The sequence below is a fragment of the Phocoena phocoena genome, chromosome 16, assembly GCF_963924675.1.
Source record: "Phocoena phocoena chromosome 16, mPhoPho1.1, whole genome shotgun sequence".
Lineage (NCBI taxonomy): Eukaryota > Metazoa > Chordata > Mammalia > Artiodactyla > Phocoenidae > Phocoena > Phocoena phocoena.
This window is the reverse complement of record NC_089234.1, coordinates 26,770,067-26,789,049: the sequence shown is the minus strand read 5'-3', so window position 1 is coordinate 26,789,049 and position 18,983 is coordinate 26,770,067. Positions and strand designations below refer to the sequence as shown.

General features: G+C 41.1%; 1 protein-coding gene across 1 annotated transcript in view; it reads right to left on the bottom strand.

Annotated features, from left to right (window-relative positions):
- The window catches only part of FBXW4 (F-box and WD repeat domain containing 4), an 80,777-nt gene extending 66,304 nt beyond the window's left edge, over window positions 1-14,473 (bottom strand). Inside the window, exon 1 of the mRNA XM_065894352.1 lies at window positions 13,761-14,473. Within this exon, the coding sequence (XP_065750424.1) occupies window positions 13,761-14,473 (713 nt within the window). The remainder of the gene's footprint in view (window positions 1-13,760) is intronic.
- Between the last annotated feature and the right edge of the window lie 4,510 nt (window positions 14,474-18,983).

Sequence of the window (18,983 nt, the reverse complement as noted above, 5' to 3'; positions counted from 1 at the left end):
TTCTAAAAGATACAAAGTAAAATCTCAAAGTAAGGAAAGAAATCACTACTTAATTAGTGCTGTTGTGTTTGTATTACATGTTCCAGCTTTATTAGAAAGAAGGGAGGGAAGAAAAATATGCATGCCTAGAAAGAACACTAGAAGATTTCCAGACTCTAAAATGGTTAACTGTGGACAGGCAACTTTGGGTGTTTTAACTTTCTTCTTTGTATTTTAATGTATTTCCCAATTTTTCTACAATGTAATATTTTGGTAAAGATAAAAATACTCATTAAAATAATAATAATGCTTTTGATAAAACTGGATGTCAACAGAGCAAAAAATTTTCATTTCATATCACAATAGGTATAATAAATTCCCCCAAAATAAAAGAGTACATTTAAAATAGTTTTTTTAACTAAAAGGCTTTAAAGTATTTAAATTTTAAATACTGCATAGAAGAAAAAAAGAGATTAAAAAAGAGATTAACAAGGAAGGAACAGAGCAGGGGAAAATTAAGAATTAATGCTACGGGTTTTATCCCTAAAGTTTTATCCCTAAAGCTTTTAGGGGACTGATAAAAATCTATCAGGATAACACTCTGTCATCCATATCAAATAGCAGATAAGAACAGTCACACAGGGGCTTCCCTGGTGGCGCAGTGGTTAAGAATCCACCTGCCAATGCAGGGGACACAGGTTTGAGCCCTGGTCCGGGAAGATCCCACATGCCGTGGAGCAACTAAGCACGTGCGCCACAACTAATGAGCCTGCGCTCTAGAGCCCGCAAGCCATAAGTACTGAAGCCTGCACAGCTAGAGCCTGTGCTCCGCCACAAGAGAAGCCACCGCCATGAGAAGCCCGGGCACCACAACGAAGAGCCGCAACTAGAGAAAGCACGCGAGCAGCAACAAAGACCCAACTCAGCCAAAAATAAATAAATAAATTTATTTAAAAAAAAAAAAACAGAACAGTCACACAGAGTTCCCATGATAAACACTGGGGAAACATCCCGAAACAGTAATAGTTTACAAACATGCACATTAAAACAATTAATATAAAGTATCACCTCACATCTATTAAGTGGAAGAACCACATACTAGCTTTGGTTTGATAAAAGGATTTGGGTTTGTTTATATATTGCTAGTAACACTCTGGTATAGCCTTTCGGAAAGGCATTCTGTCAAGAAAAGAAGTTAAATGATAGCTTCTGACTCAGCATTCCCAACACTATATCACAAAGAAATAATTCAAAAGAAAAATATTTTTTTACAAAGATATTTATAGTTGCAGCTGTATATTAGAGCTGAAATCTAGAAATAGCCCAAATATCTGTCTGTGGGGGAAAACGGTATACTAACACAATGGAACATATTGCTATTAGAAACGACAAATGTGAGCACTGCAAAACATTTTGGAAATTACTGTAACAAGTAGTGGTAATTTTAAAACAAAGTCAAATTTATAAAGGTAAAGGTGAGGCGATACTACGTAAAATTATGTCTCCATAAATAGCTCAGAAGAGGTAAACAGATAGAGTTTAGGAAGTATTTTTTTAAATATGTATCACATAATTGCTGATACTTTGGTCTTTTCATTCACCTTTAACCTTTTAATTTACTTTCATTTAAATAGCATTAAATGAAGTTGTGAGAAAAGCACAGAATGCAGACATAGGAAACTGGGATCTGGGCCCCAGTTCCGCCTCTTACTAATGATATAACCCTGGTTACCTAGCTTCTCTAACTGTCCATATCCGCACCTATGAAATAAGGATAGTATTTCACACAATTATGGTGTTTTAAAATGACAACTAAAACAAAATACAGGATAAGTTATAAATCACTTGAAAAAGGTTAATTATTTTTACATAAATATAAATATAGTAGTAGTTTATATCGATGAATAGTGACATCACTAAAGCTAATCTAATAATCATTTCTTTTTCTTCTAACTAATTTAATTATAACTCTTGGAAATTGTTCTTCTAATGTCAAATATTAGCCCTCTTTCAGGCTGAGTGATTAGGATTTGGGTACACACATGTTAAAGCTAAAATATATTATTGAATTATTCCACTGGGTGAATGTGGTCCCCAGTTTCACATTTCTAGAGAGTGACCTACACTACTAGATGGTTAGAAAACCTCGGATCATAAAAGGCAGTCAACAGGATGGACCAAAAGAATTGAACTCTTAGTGAAAAAGATTAGACCCACTATCAAATCTTATCTACATGTCCCTCCCAGATATAAAAGAGGAGATTGTTCATAGTTAACCTCTCCTCTTGAGTTAGGTCTAAGTTAGTAGGTGGAGGTGAAACCAAAAATTGAATATTCTGGATCATAGCAGGAAGGAAACAAGGGAGAAAGAATCAGTATATTTCCTGAATTGGGATAAGGACAATACTTCTCTCATCTCCCTGGTCACTTAACTGCCATTTGGTGACACTTTACTAAGGGTCAAAGCACTGCCCTGAGGGCCTGATCACAGAAGCAAGAAACTTTCAAAGTTGAACTTTAGATGCTGCTACCAAGCAGCAGGTGCAGGCATCCTCTCCCACAACCAACACCATAACCAAAATACTTGGCTCTGGTCTTTCAAATCAAATTTCAACTTTTTAAAAACATTCCATTTGGCTTTCACTTGAGAAACAGTTACACTTTGTTAAAAGCAGCTTAAAAACTCAGCTTTTTTTTTTTTTTTTTTTATCCCTTTTGTTTGTTCAGTTCTTTCTGATGGTTAGTTTCCCTAGCCGGTGGCCAAATCATATCTATATTCTTACTGGCTTCAACACTTGAAAAATCACAAGGAATAAAAAAACTCCTCTCTCTGAAGACAGGTATCCCTCCCTCCCTGTAGGGATCTGTCACAACCTAGTCAAAGGGAGTCGGCAGAACAAGTCCAAAGTGCCTGAGAAGACAGGAGCAGGTGCCCCTGGGAATTCAATAAGGACTCTTGCTCCCATCCTTGAAATGCTCTCAGCTTGGCCGTTTCTTCAAGTTACTGGTATAAAGTGGGGGTGCTCCCCCCCAAAATGATTAGTGCCCTGTAAATAAACCTCTGGCACAGCTATTAATGCATGGAGGAATCTCTAACCTGGCCTGTGGGCCTGGTGGAACTTCCATTTTCCCAGCCCTCTTTCTCTTGCCTCAGGCTCATTTTTCTACTTGGCCCCCCTCCCTCTCAGCTTTCCGGCACTTAGTCACCATTATAGTTTGACTGCATTCCTGGGTGCATGACCTATTTTAAACAAAAACAACACAACATGCACCCACAGTAAGCTATCAGGCCCCTTAAAATCTTGGCAACAGTGAGTCCAGAGGGACAGAAATTAATCTAGGAAGTTATCTAGAGTCCCCTTTCATTTCACCTCTCCTCACTCACACCCCAAACCAAAAGCAAATAAATAAACCGAATTTGAAGAAAAATGGCTGGGGGATGAAGGAGGGGAAGTGTGAGTATATTAGAGAGGCATTTACCTGCACAGTCTCTGAGATCAGAAACCTCCTGTATCACAAATCAATTTCCCTCTTTGCCCCATCTTGAAGTTTGATTCCCCTTGATACCGCCAATGTTGCCTACCTGTGTGACTGACATGATTTCCATAAGCATAACTTCCTGCTGCCTATTCAGTAAAGGAGGGTGTCTGTCCACAAGTGTAGAACAAGGCCATCTCAAGGGGAAGTGGGCTAAGAACGGGAGACAGGGCTATGTAAAATGATGCTTGGGGGCTTGGAGTTTTAACTCAACACTGTCTCGATTTCTTTGATCTTCTTGCTCACCAGAAAGCAGATTTCCCACCATACTGGCTGTGCCCACCAGCTCTGCTACCAATACTAAGAATTTGGCTCTAATGTATGTACAAGTATTTAAACAGCCCAAGACAAGAAGCTTCTAACTCTTCATTTATACGTTAGACTAAATCCTCCAATGGCCTCAGAAGCAGAGGTCTATAATTAAGGTTCAAAATAAATCAGCGAAAAATCATATATTGTGTTAAACTGCCTATCCTTCTGGCCAGGGAATAGGGAACAGCCTCAACATCCAAGGAGAAGTGAGATTACAGGGAACATGCCGATCATGAGGACAGGACCAAAGGCAAGGAGAGCATGGAGCAGACCCACATCTCCCTTGAAAGGCCTCCAAATGTCAGCTCCCTTTACTCAATTCAACCTCACCTCCCATGGCTCCACACTCTGCAACTGAACTCCAGTGAAGCCATCTCTCTTTTACTTTCATTCCTATCCCCATACCTTCTCCTATATTGCCAGAACCAGCCTACCTTTGTCCCTGACAAATGCATGCTTCCCCCTTTGGGCACTAGTCAAATTCACCCATTTTTCTTCAAAATCCAGTTTAAGCCTCTACTTCCCTGACTCCTCCAAACATTCTTCTCTCTCTCATGTGAACCCTTAGACTGAACCTACCATAAACTGAGGCACTGTTAGCTTTTCACAGCTGTATGTCTTGTTTGTCCAATACAGTCATAAATTCCACAGGATTGAGTCTTAAAACTCTTAGTACTTCTAAAAGTGTATCTCAACCAGTATGCTGCAGAGCAGTGATATACCAGGAACCCTGAATAAGTGTGCCATAAAATTTTTAATGATTTATAAACTTTATTTTCATTCAACCAAAGATCTACATTTTTATGAAGATATCTGTTAGACAAACCACGGAGCCACAAGATGGCTCATGACACAACTGGCTGAGAAAAAGAGAAAGATTGCGTGTTCAAAGGAACATATATAAACTTTACCTCAAAAGATATAAGAGAACAAGGTCAGGGCAGTAAACAGTTCTACTCAAACAGTAACATACCAAACAGTGAACAAGTAAATGGACAGGTTTTTCAACTTTCTGAAACCTGCTTTTTTTAAAAAAAAGACATTCATCTTTTAATCCTTTAATGTACTATCAAAAGTTTTAACATCATACAAAAATATGTCTTAGACACAAAGGTAAGAACCGTGGTCCTAGCATAGTAGGTATTCTGATAGATACTGCTTAGGTATCTATCAGAAATACAGTTCCCCCTTTGGAAAGTCACACTTTCAACAATACCTATAGATTTTCAGGAGCCTAGACACACTACCTTTAAGCTCCAAAGGCCCTTCCTAAAAATGTACAGTATACCACATCTTCAGAAATTCAACCAAGCCCTCCAAATTCTTATGCTAGAGAGGTTCAAGGGAAGGAATCTGAGCAGATGAAGTATCTTAATGTGTCACCCACATGTCAAAGCTGTCCAAAGCAGTTTCTGAAGCACTGGCCATAACCCTGATTCTTTATGTGAGCTTAGGATTTAGGGCCGTGTTCACATTCATTTCCTCCTGCTATTGGTCAAGTTCTACATTTGCAGGGCACTTGACCAGTGTGTGTATTCCGCAAGAGGTTAAGAGATATTAAGCAGGAGAAAAAAGAATTTTATGGTCAAGACATTTTGGACAATACTGAAACAAAATTAAACAGGTCTCTCTAGCACAGGACTTCTCTGAGCCTTTAATTTACCAATGGGCATTGTGAATCCCCAAGAGAGGGGATGTGGAACACAGCATTTCCCACACTCATTTAATCACAGAATCAGTTTTTCAAGAATCCCACAATACAGCTTTCAGAAAGGCTGAGGTAGCACTTTCTGAGAATAAACAACAGCAAGAAAGATGCCACTGTTTTTTGTGAACAGGCTATCTTCTGAGTCATGAATCAGGCACTACCACAGACTCAGAAGTGGATTTTGTTCTCATACCTTCAAAATGACTTTTCCCTGGGCTCTCCATCTGAAATGTGAGGAATAATTATACTGCTCTGCTTCTCAGGGTTGTTTTTTATTGTTTTTAATCTTGCAACTGTGTTTCATATTAATCACCAAAACAGGTTCTCAGCCCAAGTGGCCAGGCTTCAAAAACCCCTGATGCCCTTCCAGCCTGGATGAAGAGATGGAGAGAACATGAACCAGACGCCACCCAGAAAGTTTTTACTCCAGTTTCTCCAGAAATCTCCAGTTTCTAGGCAATTATGATAAAGTCAAACCGCAGCGAAGATAAGGGATGAATGAGAGGTTCCCCTTTAGTAACTCACTTCTGGAGGGAGGCCCCTTTTAATCACACACACCACCTGGATCTGAATCTTGACTCACCTTTTCAGTGTGGAATTTCTAAAGGAAATTCTAAGAAACATAGGAGATCAAAGCTGGATCTACAGGGAAGAAAGAAAAAGAAGTACTGGAAGAGGACTATTTCCCTTTCTCCACAGAGAAAGAACCAGTTACAGAGCTAGTGAGCAGGGGAAATATCATTCCTTTCAGTGAAACAGCTTTCCAGGAAAAGTATCTCAACATATTTACTGTAAAACAATTTAATTTCCCTGTCCCATCACCTGCCACCCCATCCCCATCCCCCCCAAAAGCCCACAGGTTGTGGATTTCCTCTCATTCTTGGCAGAGTTACCAGAAGAAATATAATACCCCCTTCGGACTGCTCCCAACAGCTGCTGGAACAAGGGGAGCTGGGGGTAACCTTCCAAAGCTGCCTCGAAAAATGACCATTCCCCCTGCCAAACCATGTAGCCAGTGAACATAAGACAGCTCTTTTTCTACTTTCTTAAAGGGGAGACCCCAAAAGCAACAGTGTCCCCTAGACCAAAATACTTGCCTCCAGCCTTTCTGTTCTCCTCAACTTGACTCTAAGCTGAAACTTCTAATACCTATTTCTTCCCTAACATGCACTTTTTTTTTAAAATATTTATTTATTTTATTTATTTATTTTGGCTGCACCGGACCTTAGTTGCAGCATGCAGACTTTTTTTTTTTTTTTGGCTGCGTTGGGTCTTCGCTGCTGCGCGCAGGCTTTCTCTAGTTGCAGCGAGTAGGGGCTACTCTTTGTTGCGGTGCTTGGGCTTCTCATTTCAGTGGCTCCTCTTGTTGAGGAGCACTGGTTTAGGCACGAGGGCTTCAGTAGTTATGGCATGCAGGCTCAGTAGTTGTGGCTTGTGGGCTCTAGAACACAGGCTCAGTAGTTGTAGCGCACGGGCTTAGCGGCATGTGCGATCTTCCCAGACCAGGGCTTGAACCCGTGTCCCCTGCATTGGCAGGCGGATTTGTAACCACTGGGCCACCAGGGAAGTCCCCCTAACATGCACTTCTTAAAACAATCATCTACTACTTCACAGGACTAGCATTTTTTGTTTGTTTAACCCACCAATATCCAAGTTAGGGTTCTTATCAAACTCCTATTCAAGGTAACTTCCTTGTCTCTGTCCACCTCCCCAATGCCACATTCCTCATGTATGTGTGCGCGCGCACACACACACACACACACACACACCCCTCCTTTCAGGTCAAAAGCCTTCCTAGAGAAAAGTATAGGAACAAATTGCACTGGTTGCACTGTACCCCGGCCCTTTTCCCCTTCCCCAACATCATCATACACTAAATGCACCTCAGTTCTGTCTAGAAAACCCCCTTGCCAGGCAGCAGAGAGACTTCCAGTTAGCCTTCAGCCTCTCAGCTGAGACCACCAACAAAGAAGTTCACGAATGTCAATTGGGGGCACAGGCAATATCTCTCTTTGCCGAGGAGAAACTGGACAGAGCCTCCAGCATCATTCCCCAAAGGTGACAGCCGGGGTCGAGTGAAGACTGTGAAAATTGTACAAGGGCTGGGGGAGAAAATATAATGTACGGAATGATTTGGAATCAGGGGCAGGAGGAGGCGGAGGCATGAACTGGCTGACCCCAAATGTCTTTTCCATCTCTAACTCCTATGATTCTTTGACCTCCAATTTTGTGCTGCGAACAAGGAATGGAAAGTCAACAGACGTGGTGATGTTTTGAAAGAGCCTGGCAGTCTGCTCTTGTCATTTAGTGGCCTTTGCATGTATTTTTTAAGGTGTCTTCAAGCCCTGTCTTCATTTCACAGTTGTCACCTTTCTCAACAATTTGAGCTCATGTCAAACACCAAAAAAGAAGGAGAAGAAGAAAGAATGTACTGGCAATTAATTGTCGGCTAAAGAGGGGCAGGCACAAAGGCCCATTGGGTGGCCCAGACTCCCAGGGAGGGCAACGTGGACAATTTGGATATAACGAAGAACTAACTCAAAGTTGAGACAAAGGAGCCAAACCTCTAACAAGAGATAAATTCTTTCTCCAGATAGTCTCAGTCAGTTTTAGATACAGTTCAAGCCTTTACATGATTCAAGATTCATAAACATATTCTTAATTAGCACAACCATCTTGCTTCTACTGATTACACCTGGAGTTCCATCTGAAAGCTGTTCAAATCTGGGCAAGATTGCTGAATAGAAAGGACTTTCCTCAAGGATAAACCAAATCTTTGGATTCTCAACCTCATCGGATGGTTGACACACACACCTGAGATAAATTCTGGAGTTTATCAAAAATCTGTTTCTGTAGATCAGAGTAGGGGGCATGTCAATTTTCACTGGAAATTCAAAACTCAACTTCTCATTTTCCCAAACAGTCAATCTCGTCTTAAATTTTCAAAATTTATTGAAGCCTGGCCTCAAGAAGAGTCTACCTAAAAGTCTCCCTATTCCATGGTTATGAGTAAGGAGCAGAAACTAATCCAATGCCAGGGTCAATCCAGAGTTAAGGTTAAGTTGTCACACAAAGGTAATTCTTTTCTATGTAAAACACTCAAAAATAATTTTTAAAAAAATGTGTATGCTTCATCAGTAACCTCACTGCCCGTTTGATTTCAAGCAGCTCAAGCACAATCTCTACCTAAGGTGAAACGGCTAGACACAGAAAACTGAAACTAAGAAAACTGAGAGGATTAAAGTATTTTCAGAGATTTCATTCAAAATAAATTGTTTATCTTGTAGATTATGAGGACTTTGGATTTCTCCATGATTCTGCCTTGAAAGCTAGGAAATTCATCCCCTACTATTCAAGTTTTACAAGACTGGAAAGGATATAAGCTGCTTCCATATTCTCACAGTCTTGGAGGAAAAGGCCTCTTGCATTCCTCCAGTTTGCATTTGGAGGTACTGACTGTACTAGACCATTTCCTGCTTCCACAGGTGTATTGTTTCATTTATTTTAAACATGTAAACTGAACTCACTTTTATTAACTCACAAAACCATTAAAAATAAGGCCTTTCCAAAACAGTTGAAGATAAATACATCCATATAAGAAACCTTTCAATGAACCAGAGAACAAGTAAGTGACTGCTTCCTAGGTAAGGCAGAAAGGTGAAGGAGAGAGCCAAAGCTACTTTAAGTTGCTAATTGTTTTCTGAAAATCACTGTTTAGGCCCTAAAAGTAACCAGTGAGCAATGCCTTCTCTGTTCAGAGTTAGGAAACTTTATGCTTTCTGGGTCAAAAAAATGCTCTTAGGTGCAATCATTTTAAAACAAACAAACACACTCTGCTTATCTGTGTCCATCTCACCACTCTGGACGTTAATCATCACTGAAATAGATACCCCATTCCCCTGGCCTCAAAGAGCTCCAAGCCTACTAGACCCTGGCTGAGGAATGAATGTACATGCCAGGGCAAACACCTCAGAGCCTGACTCCCTAAACACCTATTGTTAATTCTAGGCAAATCTATCACAGGCAAATGCAAGAGAGCACCCAGGTAATGCTCAAAGGATATTTAAAATAAAATTCAAGTTTGAAAACATACAGGACTTAATTTAGGAGAAGTACTGCAAAAGTATTTTTAAAAATAGATTTACATACATGGATATACTTTTTTCTTTCCATTCTTTGCTCTTGTTAATTTTACAGTATCAGAATTTACAAACAGCACCTTTGCTCTTCCACCTCTCATACTTTCTAACTTCTTGCATTTAGCCTACATTATAAACTGACGGAGTTAAATTTCACTGTTTTGTTCTTGAAGACTGAACTAGCTTAGTTTTGCCCCTACTGTTCAGGAAAAACTTAAAAGATTGCTATATGAAACATTTCCTTGATTTTTATATTAAAGATATTTCTATTCCCCCAGGCTTTATAAAACTTTCAAATAAGACTGATTTTAAACCAGATGACTGACTCAAGCTGTCTTTGTGTCCACTTAAAAAAGAAGTTCAGGATACCTACCAGTGCTCACTGTTTGGGCAGGAGGCCTAAAGGGAAGCAAATTATTTGTTTGTGGTTTTAAAGTGGCCAAAATGCCTTCAAGCACAAGTATAGACCATTAACAAATCACAAGGAACCAAAGCAGTTCATCTTACTCAACAAAGCTATGATCAGTTAGGAACAGCCAAACTGAATGGGACTTGCCCTGGGCCGGAAGGTCAGTAAATCTCACTTTGTGTTTCCGAGAATTCATGAGGCTCTTCGGGAGGGAGTACAGACCCTAAAGCTCACAGGTTCTGCTGTCATGTTGCCAAAAACATTCAGGACAGGTGAGGGAAACTAAGCAGTGTGTATGTGTGTGTGTGTGTGTGTGTGTTTTCCCCACCTCCTGTCTTTAGGCAGCATCTTCAAGTCAAACCATCTTCACTTTTGCTATATAGACTGACTAGAGGAGAAGACAAGCAATTAAAACGTTCCATTTTACACCAATTTATTGAGTGCCTACTATGTGCTGAAAACTGTGCTATCACTTACACATCACAACATTTAAGTCTCATTTTACTGGATATGTTATTCCCATTGTTTATAGATGATAAAACTCCGGGGCAGTGAAGTTGTGTGGCTTCTGATAAAATGCAGTTTTGTGTTGTGCTTATAAAAACTTATCCTACTGTCCAGTGTGCAGTTAATTAGCCCAAAATATGAACTACAGCCCTGCCACTATCCAACCAGCCGTACCTTCATTGAACTTTGGGCCCAAGCTCCCTGATGCCCTAAGAGGGCTGGGGTACATGCCATCTCCCTCCAGGGATGACAACCACCTCTCTTGGTGGCTTATCACATCTCTGCAGCTGTCCAAAAACAGACCACACTGGTAAAGATTCTCTCCACCTGCTGTAACACGCATAGCTTTTCCCCTCAACTCAGAAAATACGAGCAGTGACCCTGCTCTTTATCAAGTGCTGTGGTAAAACAACTTCCCTAGAAAGTTGGAGATACCACAGCCTAGGACATAGGCAAGAAATCAAAACACACATGGCTAATAAATAATAAAGCCAAATCACCTGGCAGTCTCAAAGCACTTTATACTATAAACTGATTTTCATTTTGTTATTATTGCTTATAGAATGCACACTCATTCACATTATCTCTTAGAGCATTTGAAAAGGAAAGAAAAATAAACATAAATTCTTTCATTTGTTCATTCAATCTCTATAAACAAGAAAGCCAAATTTTGCCATGGCTGACTTGGGTTTCGGGCATTTTAGACAACTTCTCTTCTAGGTCAACTGACATGTTCTTTGAAAGAGTTTTTCTTACAAAAAATGAAGGTAATAAGACTTGCATGCCCCCCAAATCCCAAAGAATCATTATCATCAACAACAAAATCATACTAGAGATAATAAAAGTTAAACAAAATTATCAGGTTCAAAATTTCCAAAAGATTGTAGCAATCCTGGACATCATTAATAATACCCAGCTGAAAAACATACTGAAAAAGAGATTGCATTCACAATAAAAACAAAATGAATAGCATATTTAGGAATACTTAGGAATAAGTGTAACAACAGACATGTAGAAACTTTATAGTGAAAACCACAGAAACTTTTGAAAACGCACAGAATTTTTTTTTGCTGGGGTGTTGAGTGAGAGTGAAGACATCACACACATACAAATCCAACAAGGATAATCTAAACCTAACAGATATTAGACTGTCAAAAGGCGGCAATATTTAAAATAGAATGGAAATGGAAAAATACATCAGTGGAACAAAATGGAGAGTTCAGATATAGACCCAATATATATACATATATAATATGTATGTATGTGTGACTGTATATACACATAGATATATAAACTTAATATCTGGCAAAGTAAGCTTTCTAAAACAAAATTTTTTTGTCTTTCTAAAGGGAAAGACAAGAATTATTTAACAAAAAGTGTAGTGGTAACTAGGTAGCTGTTTAGAAAAAAAGAAGGTTGAACTCACCCCTTATACCAAAACAAAAGTGATATTAATCAAAGTGTTAACTATTTTTAAAAATCAAATTTTAGGAAGACCAACAGAATATCAGAGAAGACTTATCAGGTCTGTGGAGAAATCATAAATTTCTCAGTTTGCAGGGGTGGGGGAGATTTAAAAATCACATAAAAACTGACAGATTCTGATATATTTAAATGTAAAACTTCTATAGGCTAAAAACAGTGAAGTAAAAAGAACAAACTGGGGAAAATATAATATTTGCATCAAAGATGACATACTAGAGCCTAATATCTATGACCCACAAGGACTGGAATCCTTTATAACAGTAACTTCAGGACCCCAATAATAAATGTGCAAAGGCTAGGAAAAGACAATCTCACAGGTGAAACAAACACAGGGGAAAATATTTACGCTGGTCAGTGGTAAAGGAATGCAAAATAACAAAATTTTGAGATACCATTATATGTCCACTAACACAGCAAAGATTTTTTAAATTCTTACATGAAATTAGCTTAATAATTTGTTGCTATTGTCACTGTAACTTGGTACAACACCTTTTTACAAACCATAACCTTTGATCCAGTAATGCCAATATTGAGAATTTATCCTAAGGAACCAATTCAAAACGACATATGTATTATACAGTATGTGACATATCTCAATAAAGCTGTTACCAAAAAGTGCATTAAATTATTCATTTCCTTGTTATCTTTGATAGCAAAAAGCTGCATACAACCTGAAAGTCTAATATTAGAGGAATGTTTTTAATCTCATGGTACAGCCCACAAACATTTATTATGCACCTATTCTGTTAGGATCAGTAGGATAGTAACTAAGAGGAGGAAAAAGTGTGCAGGTGAAAAGTAATTTTTAAAACTGAATAGTTATCTAGAGGTGGTGGTATTATAGCTTTTTATGTTTTAAACCAACTTTCTTTAATGTTGCTATACTGTATTAGAACTACCTTTTTTCTTTTTTAACCCAAATTGCATGGAGTTGGGTGCAATCTGAAAGCTTTTACTCCTCCAATTCCACGTTTTTTTTTCCCCTCCCTATTAACTGCTTACATGGTTAAGTTTTTCATTCACAGGTCTCAGATCCTACCAAGTACAGGCCAAATTACAATACCAGGCCTTCGTGTACAGTCTATACTGTACTCATCCAACCCCCTGCCATAAGCAGGCACCCTTTTTTGTGTCATTCTGCCTCCATCAAGTCGTAAACTATGGTTGACACTTGGACCAAGGGCCTTCTTTTGGGGTGTGAACCCTTTCCTCCACATTCGATTTTATCCACGCTCTGAAGCCTAACAACCCTTGGAAGGGGGTGAGAGGGTGAACGTCCACAAAAACGTCCTGAAAGGCCACATAGTGGATATGGGTCCTACACCTGGACGGGTGGAGGCCTCTAAAGCCACAGACCAGCCGGGCTCCTCTGGAGCTGAGGAACCCAGGCGGTCAACGTCTGCGAAAAGACGCAATTAAAAGCTGACGGGAGTGCTTAAGATGGCTAATTGTGAGGAGCCGCCCACGGGGAGGGTGCTGACTGAGGGATGCTGTTGGGAGGCCTCCTCGGATGGGGTCCTCTGAGAGGAGCAGGGTGCTCGGGGAGGGATCGGCGGAGGCCGGGTCCGGGCCTCAGAATTCGGGGTGCGACACAGCCCCAGGCCGACCAGGCCGCGGCGCCCCGCCCTTTCCCGGGACGAGGGCCGGCCCGGGGCGGGGAGCGGGTGGGCGAGCGGGCGCTTACAGGTCGGTGCCGAGACGCGTGAAGCCGGAGTTGAGCGAGGCCCGGGCTATCCGGCGCCAGAGCAGGTCGCAGTTGGTGAAGCGCCGCAGCCAGCGGCACACCTGAGCCAGGCGGCCGAGGGCCTGCATGTCCAGGTAGGAACAGATGAGCAGCAGCAGCTCCTCCGGCAGGCGCAGGAGCGCGGGCCCCGCGGCGGGGCGGCCGGCAGGCTCCCGGGCCCCCGCCTCTTCCTCAGCCGCCGCCGCCATGGCCGCCCCTGTCCCAGCGAGGCGGCCCCAAGCCTGACACCCTCGTCCCTGTGCTCTCGCCGGCCTGGCCTCCTCCCGCTGTCCAGTTCTGACCCTCCACTCCTCCTTCTTCCCATCATATCTTCCTTTGGCCTCCTTCCGCGCCCCTGCGCTCCCTTCATCTCCCCTGACGATCCTTCTCGCCCCTTCCTCTACGCTTCCGCCTCCCTCTCCTACCTTTCCCAGGCCTGCCCTCTCTCCCGCCTCGGCCCCCAGCCCCGCTGCCTCCTTCGCCTGTGGCGGCTGCGTCTTCCCTTCCGCCCCGCTTCCTCTTCCGCCTTGCCCTGCTCCTGCTTTCCCCTTCCCCTTCCCTTTCCTCCGCTTTCCCCTCGCGGCTCTCCCTTCCTGCAGTTTCCTCGTCTCCCCGCTCTCGCCCTCGCCAGGCCCGCCGTTCCCGGGGGCCCCTAAGCCACCCTGGCTGCCCATGAGCGGCCGCGGAGCCGGCCCGACGCGGAGCCAAGCCCGAGCCGCCGCCGCCACCGCCGCCGCCGCCGCCCCAGGAGGAGGCGACACCATGTCGGACCGGGTCACATGGGGCGGCGCGGGCCGAGGCCTGGGCCCGCCCCTCACACCCGAGGCCGTGGAGCGGCTTCGGGGTGCGGGCCGAGACCGGGGATATGCCCCCTCCCATGCCCCGGGCCGCCCGGAGCGTGTGCAGGAAGCGCAGCTTACGTTCATCTAGTATGCAAGGCCTGCCGAGCACCTGGCTAAGGCGGCAAGAGGAGCTTTCGCGTTCAAGAAGCGCTTAGTTCTAGCCGCTGCCCTCAAGAAGCACACACTTAGATGGCCTTCCCCCTCCGGTAGCCCTCCTCTACTTCGGCTGATGCCTCCTTTCCACAGGCCACGTACCAGGGCCCCACGAACTGCATCCCTAGAAGTAGGCCGGGTTCTCACACGGGGTGTAAACCACAGTCCTAGCAATGAGCTGGCATTTTAGACGTTTTGGGAGGTTGCAGTCCTCTAGATCCTGAATCCATAACTGCCCAGTCATGTATCAGCAAGTGGTAAAGCTATTAGTCACCACACAAGGGCGAGTGGATTCTCCAAGGTCATCCAGGAGCCCTTTCCCACACCACCCATTGCATTCACAAGGCCACCAATTTGAAGCTAGAGCTTAGAAGAATCTACTGAAGTCTAGACATGCTGTCCTGCACAGGCCCCTCTAGTCACACGTGGCTTTGGGGCATTGGAAATGTGACTAGTCCAAATCGAGGTGTGCTGTAAGTGTGAAAAACCCACCAGATTTTGAAGACTTATAAAAGAAGAATGTGAACTATCTTATTAATAGTTTTATATTAATTACATGTTGAAGTGATAAGATTTTTGCTACATTGGCCTAAATATACTTTAATGTAACTGCTAGAAAGGTTAAAATTATACATGTGACTTGAATTTGTGGCCCACATTATTTTTTCTACTGGACAGCATTGGGGGAGGCAGTAAGATTGGGAAGTGGGGGAGGAATATGCCTGTCCCTGTCTGTATCCTGTACCCCAAATCCTAATAGTAAGGATTTGAGGGTTTTCTTTTGTATTTACATCTTAAGATCCATTTTCAGAAGCAAGAAAGAATGAGAAATAGACTCTGGAAATTATTCAACACCTAGCATAGGCAAGGAGAGACTTAGGAGAGCAACGACATTGCATTATGTCACTGCAGAAGCATCATGTAACAAGGTCAGACCGGAATCTGGCTTTGCCCTAGAATTACTTTTTGATCTTAGCAAAACAACAACAAAAAACCCCACCTATCTTGGCCTTTTAGTGTTCTCAGTCTGTAGTGGAGATAATGCCTCTGCCTTACTTTCGAGGGATAAATGAGATGATCCCTGTAAAATGCTTTGAACTCCTCTAAGAAAATTCTCAATAATAGTTACAGGTCAAATCCTTTTACAAAAAATACCCTACAAAAGGAAGGAAAAAAAAAAGGTACAACAAAGGCTTTGTGTAGAAAAAGATTTCCAAACCCCAGCCAGTGGTTTACTTATTAAAAGCAATATTTGACACATTTCAGTACAACTGAAGAATTTAGACCATCTCTTAGAAATCATTATAAAGAAATCTACTGATTTCATACCATTAGAAGGCTGTTGAGGTAGGAATGCTGAGTATTGAGGTAATATCATCAATTCAACACTTACTGATTTTGCTACAGTTGTGTACTGTGAGCCACTCTGAAAGGAAGAGAGAGATGACTATAGCATATGGTTCCTACATTTTGTGTTCATATTTGTGTTAAACACGTTTGTAATTTCTTACTGTTTGACTATTTTTTAACCGTTCCTTTACACAGAGTAAAACGTAAGTAGTTCATCCACACTGTACCTAGTTTTTAGTGGAAGACTTGAAAGCACAGAAAATTATTTAATTAACCCCAACATAAATCAAGTCAGTATTAAAATCCACAATCACACAAATGCAACTTATTCTTTACCCCATGTTGCCCTCATTGTTGGAGAAATTAAACCATCATTTAAAATTATCAAATCACCCTCTTTCACACCCAAACTAGATATCAAGTGAACTGTTTAAGCTAGAATTTATGGTTTACTGATTTACAAAATAAGACAAAGTACTCACTAGGCAGAAAGGCAAAGCCAAAATGGAAAATTGGCATATATTCTATTATTTGGTAGTGATATGTATCCCTAAATTCCTGAGCTTAAAAAAAAAAAAAAACAACCTTCAGTTTAGTCTCAGCTCAGAGAAGCAGCTAGAATTTTTCATCAACCCTCCCTCCCCCACAAAACAAAACAAATCCATTGTGGGGTTTAAACCAAACTTGGAAAAAACTACATCACAAAAAGCACTTTTAAAGTTCTTTTTGGAGACAGGTTATTTTAAAAAATCAGCTGGATGGGAATTCCCTGGCGGTCCAGTGGTTAGGACTCCATGCTTTCACTGCCAAGGGCTGGGTTTGATCCCTGGTTGGGGAACTAAGATCCCACAAGCCTCATGGAATAGCCAAAAAAAAAGGATAAAAAATCAGCTGGGGCTGAAAAGATGGTTTGTAACAAAAGTAAATGCATATCTTCATGGGGAACCTGAATAGTGTTTTATTATCAAAGAAAATAGATATGTTAATAGCCAGAAAAGAAAATAGAAAGAGTACACTGGACTTCAGAACATCTTTCAGAAAAGTCATCAACTCCCTTGAAGTTCAAATCCAGGAACCAATCATAGTGAAATAATATGGGGGGTGGGGTGAAATTTACCTTGTTTTTATAAGGCATTTTATTTTAAATTTTTAAAACTTGCATACTAATAAGTAAACTGAAAACATTGGACTACTTTTAACTTAGAATGCCAAAAACATGGAATTCATAATATTTTAAAACATAAGACTCAATATGAATTTTTTTCATTGAAGTATAGTTGATTTACAATATTAATTTTAGACGTACAGCATAATGATTCAATATTTTTATAGATTATATTCCACTTAAAGTTATTATAGAACTTCCCTGGTGGCACGGTGGTTAAGAATCCGCCTGCCAGTGCAGGGAGCACAGGTTCGAGCCCTGGTCCAGGAAGATCCCACATGCCGCAGAGCAACTAAGCCCACATGCCACAACTACTGAAGCCCATGACCCTGGAGCCCGGGCTCCCCAACAAGAGAAGCCACCACAGTGAGAAGCCTGCACACCGCAACCGAGAGTAGCCCCCGCTCGCCGCAACTAGAGAAAGCTTGTGCACAGCAAGGAGGACCCAACGCAGCCAAAAATAAATTAAATTAAATTAAAAAAAAAAAACTTTCAAAAAAATAGTTATTATAAAATATTGCCTATATTCCCTATGTTGTATGAGACAATATGAATTTCATACTGGGAATTTAGAAATACTAATATTAGTTTACTTTTAGAGAGAATTTTTAAGTACAGATATAAAGTTCTTTGTGTATGTCCATGTAACTGACATGCATAGTAGTGATTATTGTTATAGGTAATGTATAATATATGTTTAAGATTGTGAAAAGGCTAGAATTGTGTGTTCCGTCCATTCTTATAAACATAGGTGACAGTCTCAGACAGGAGCCTGTTCCCACATCCAGTACTCCTGCACCCACATGCCCCTTAGGTAAGTCCTCAGGGCCCCAGCCTTTAACTTTAAAGGCAGATTTAGTAGGGGAATTATTCTGAGATGAATGAGAGAGAGTGAGATTATTTTATGAATGACAATTTTCAATGTCATACATTGGCTCAGACACTCACCATTATTCCTTTATAATAATAATAGCTTATATTTATTGAGCACTTACTATATTTCAGGAACTATCATAAGAGCCTTCCATGTATTGTCTCACTTATTCATATCAACAACCACATAAGGAAGATACTATTAGCCCATTTTTTGCAGAAGATGAAACTGAGGGCTATGGTCACATTTCCTAAATAACAGAGCAGGTATCAAATCTAGACAGTCTAACCCCAAAGCTTGTACTCTGAACTGTGCCTTCACCATACACAGCAGAAAATGGAATAGGAATAAGGCATTGAATTCAAGGTCCTCTAGGATCCCTTACAACTAATATAGACACACCTAGTAATATACTTTACTTCTGACCATCAGGCAGGTCTGATATCTAAATAAAAGCTGCTTCTAAACAATTAAAGTAGATCCTGCATGTCTCAGTTACTTTTTAAGGGTTAACCATGTAGAACCTACAGCCTCTTAATGCTTTTCATAATCTTTTTACAAGACTTTAAAAGGATTTTTAGGAACTAATATATCTTACAAAAGAATATATAACTAAAGTTTAGTAATTCCTTCATTTTGCTTCAGCTTCAATTTCTTATGTTAAATTTAAGTAACTGTGTGTATGGTATGTATTATGAGCCTTTTTTGTAAATTTGTCCCTACCTATATATATTCAAAGTGAGACTTCGTAGAATGATGTTAATAATGGTTATTTCTAGGTAATGGAATTTTGGGATTTT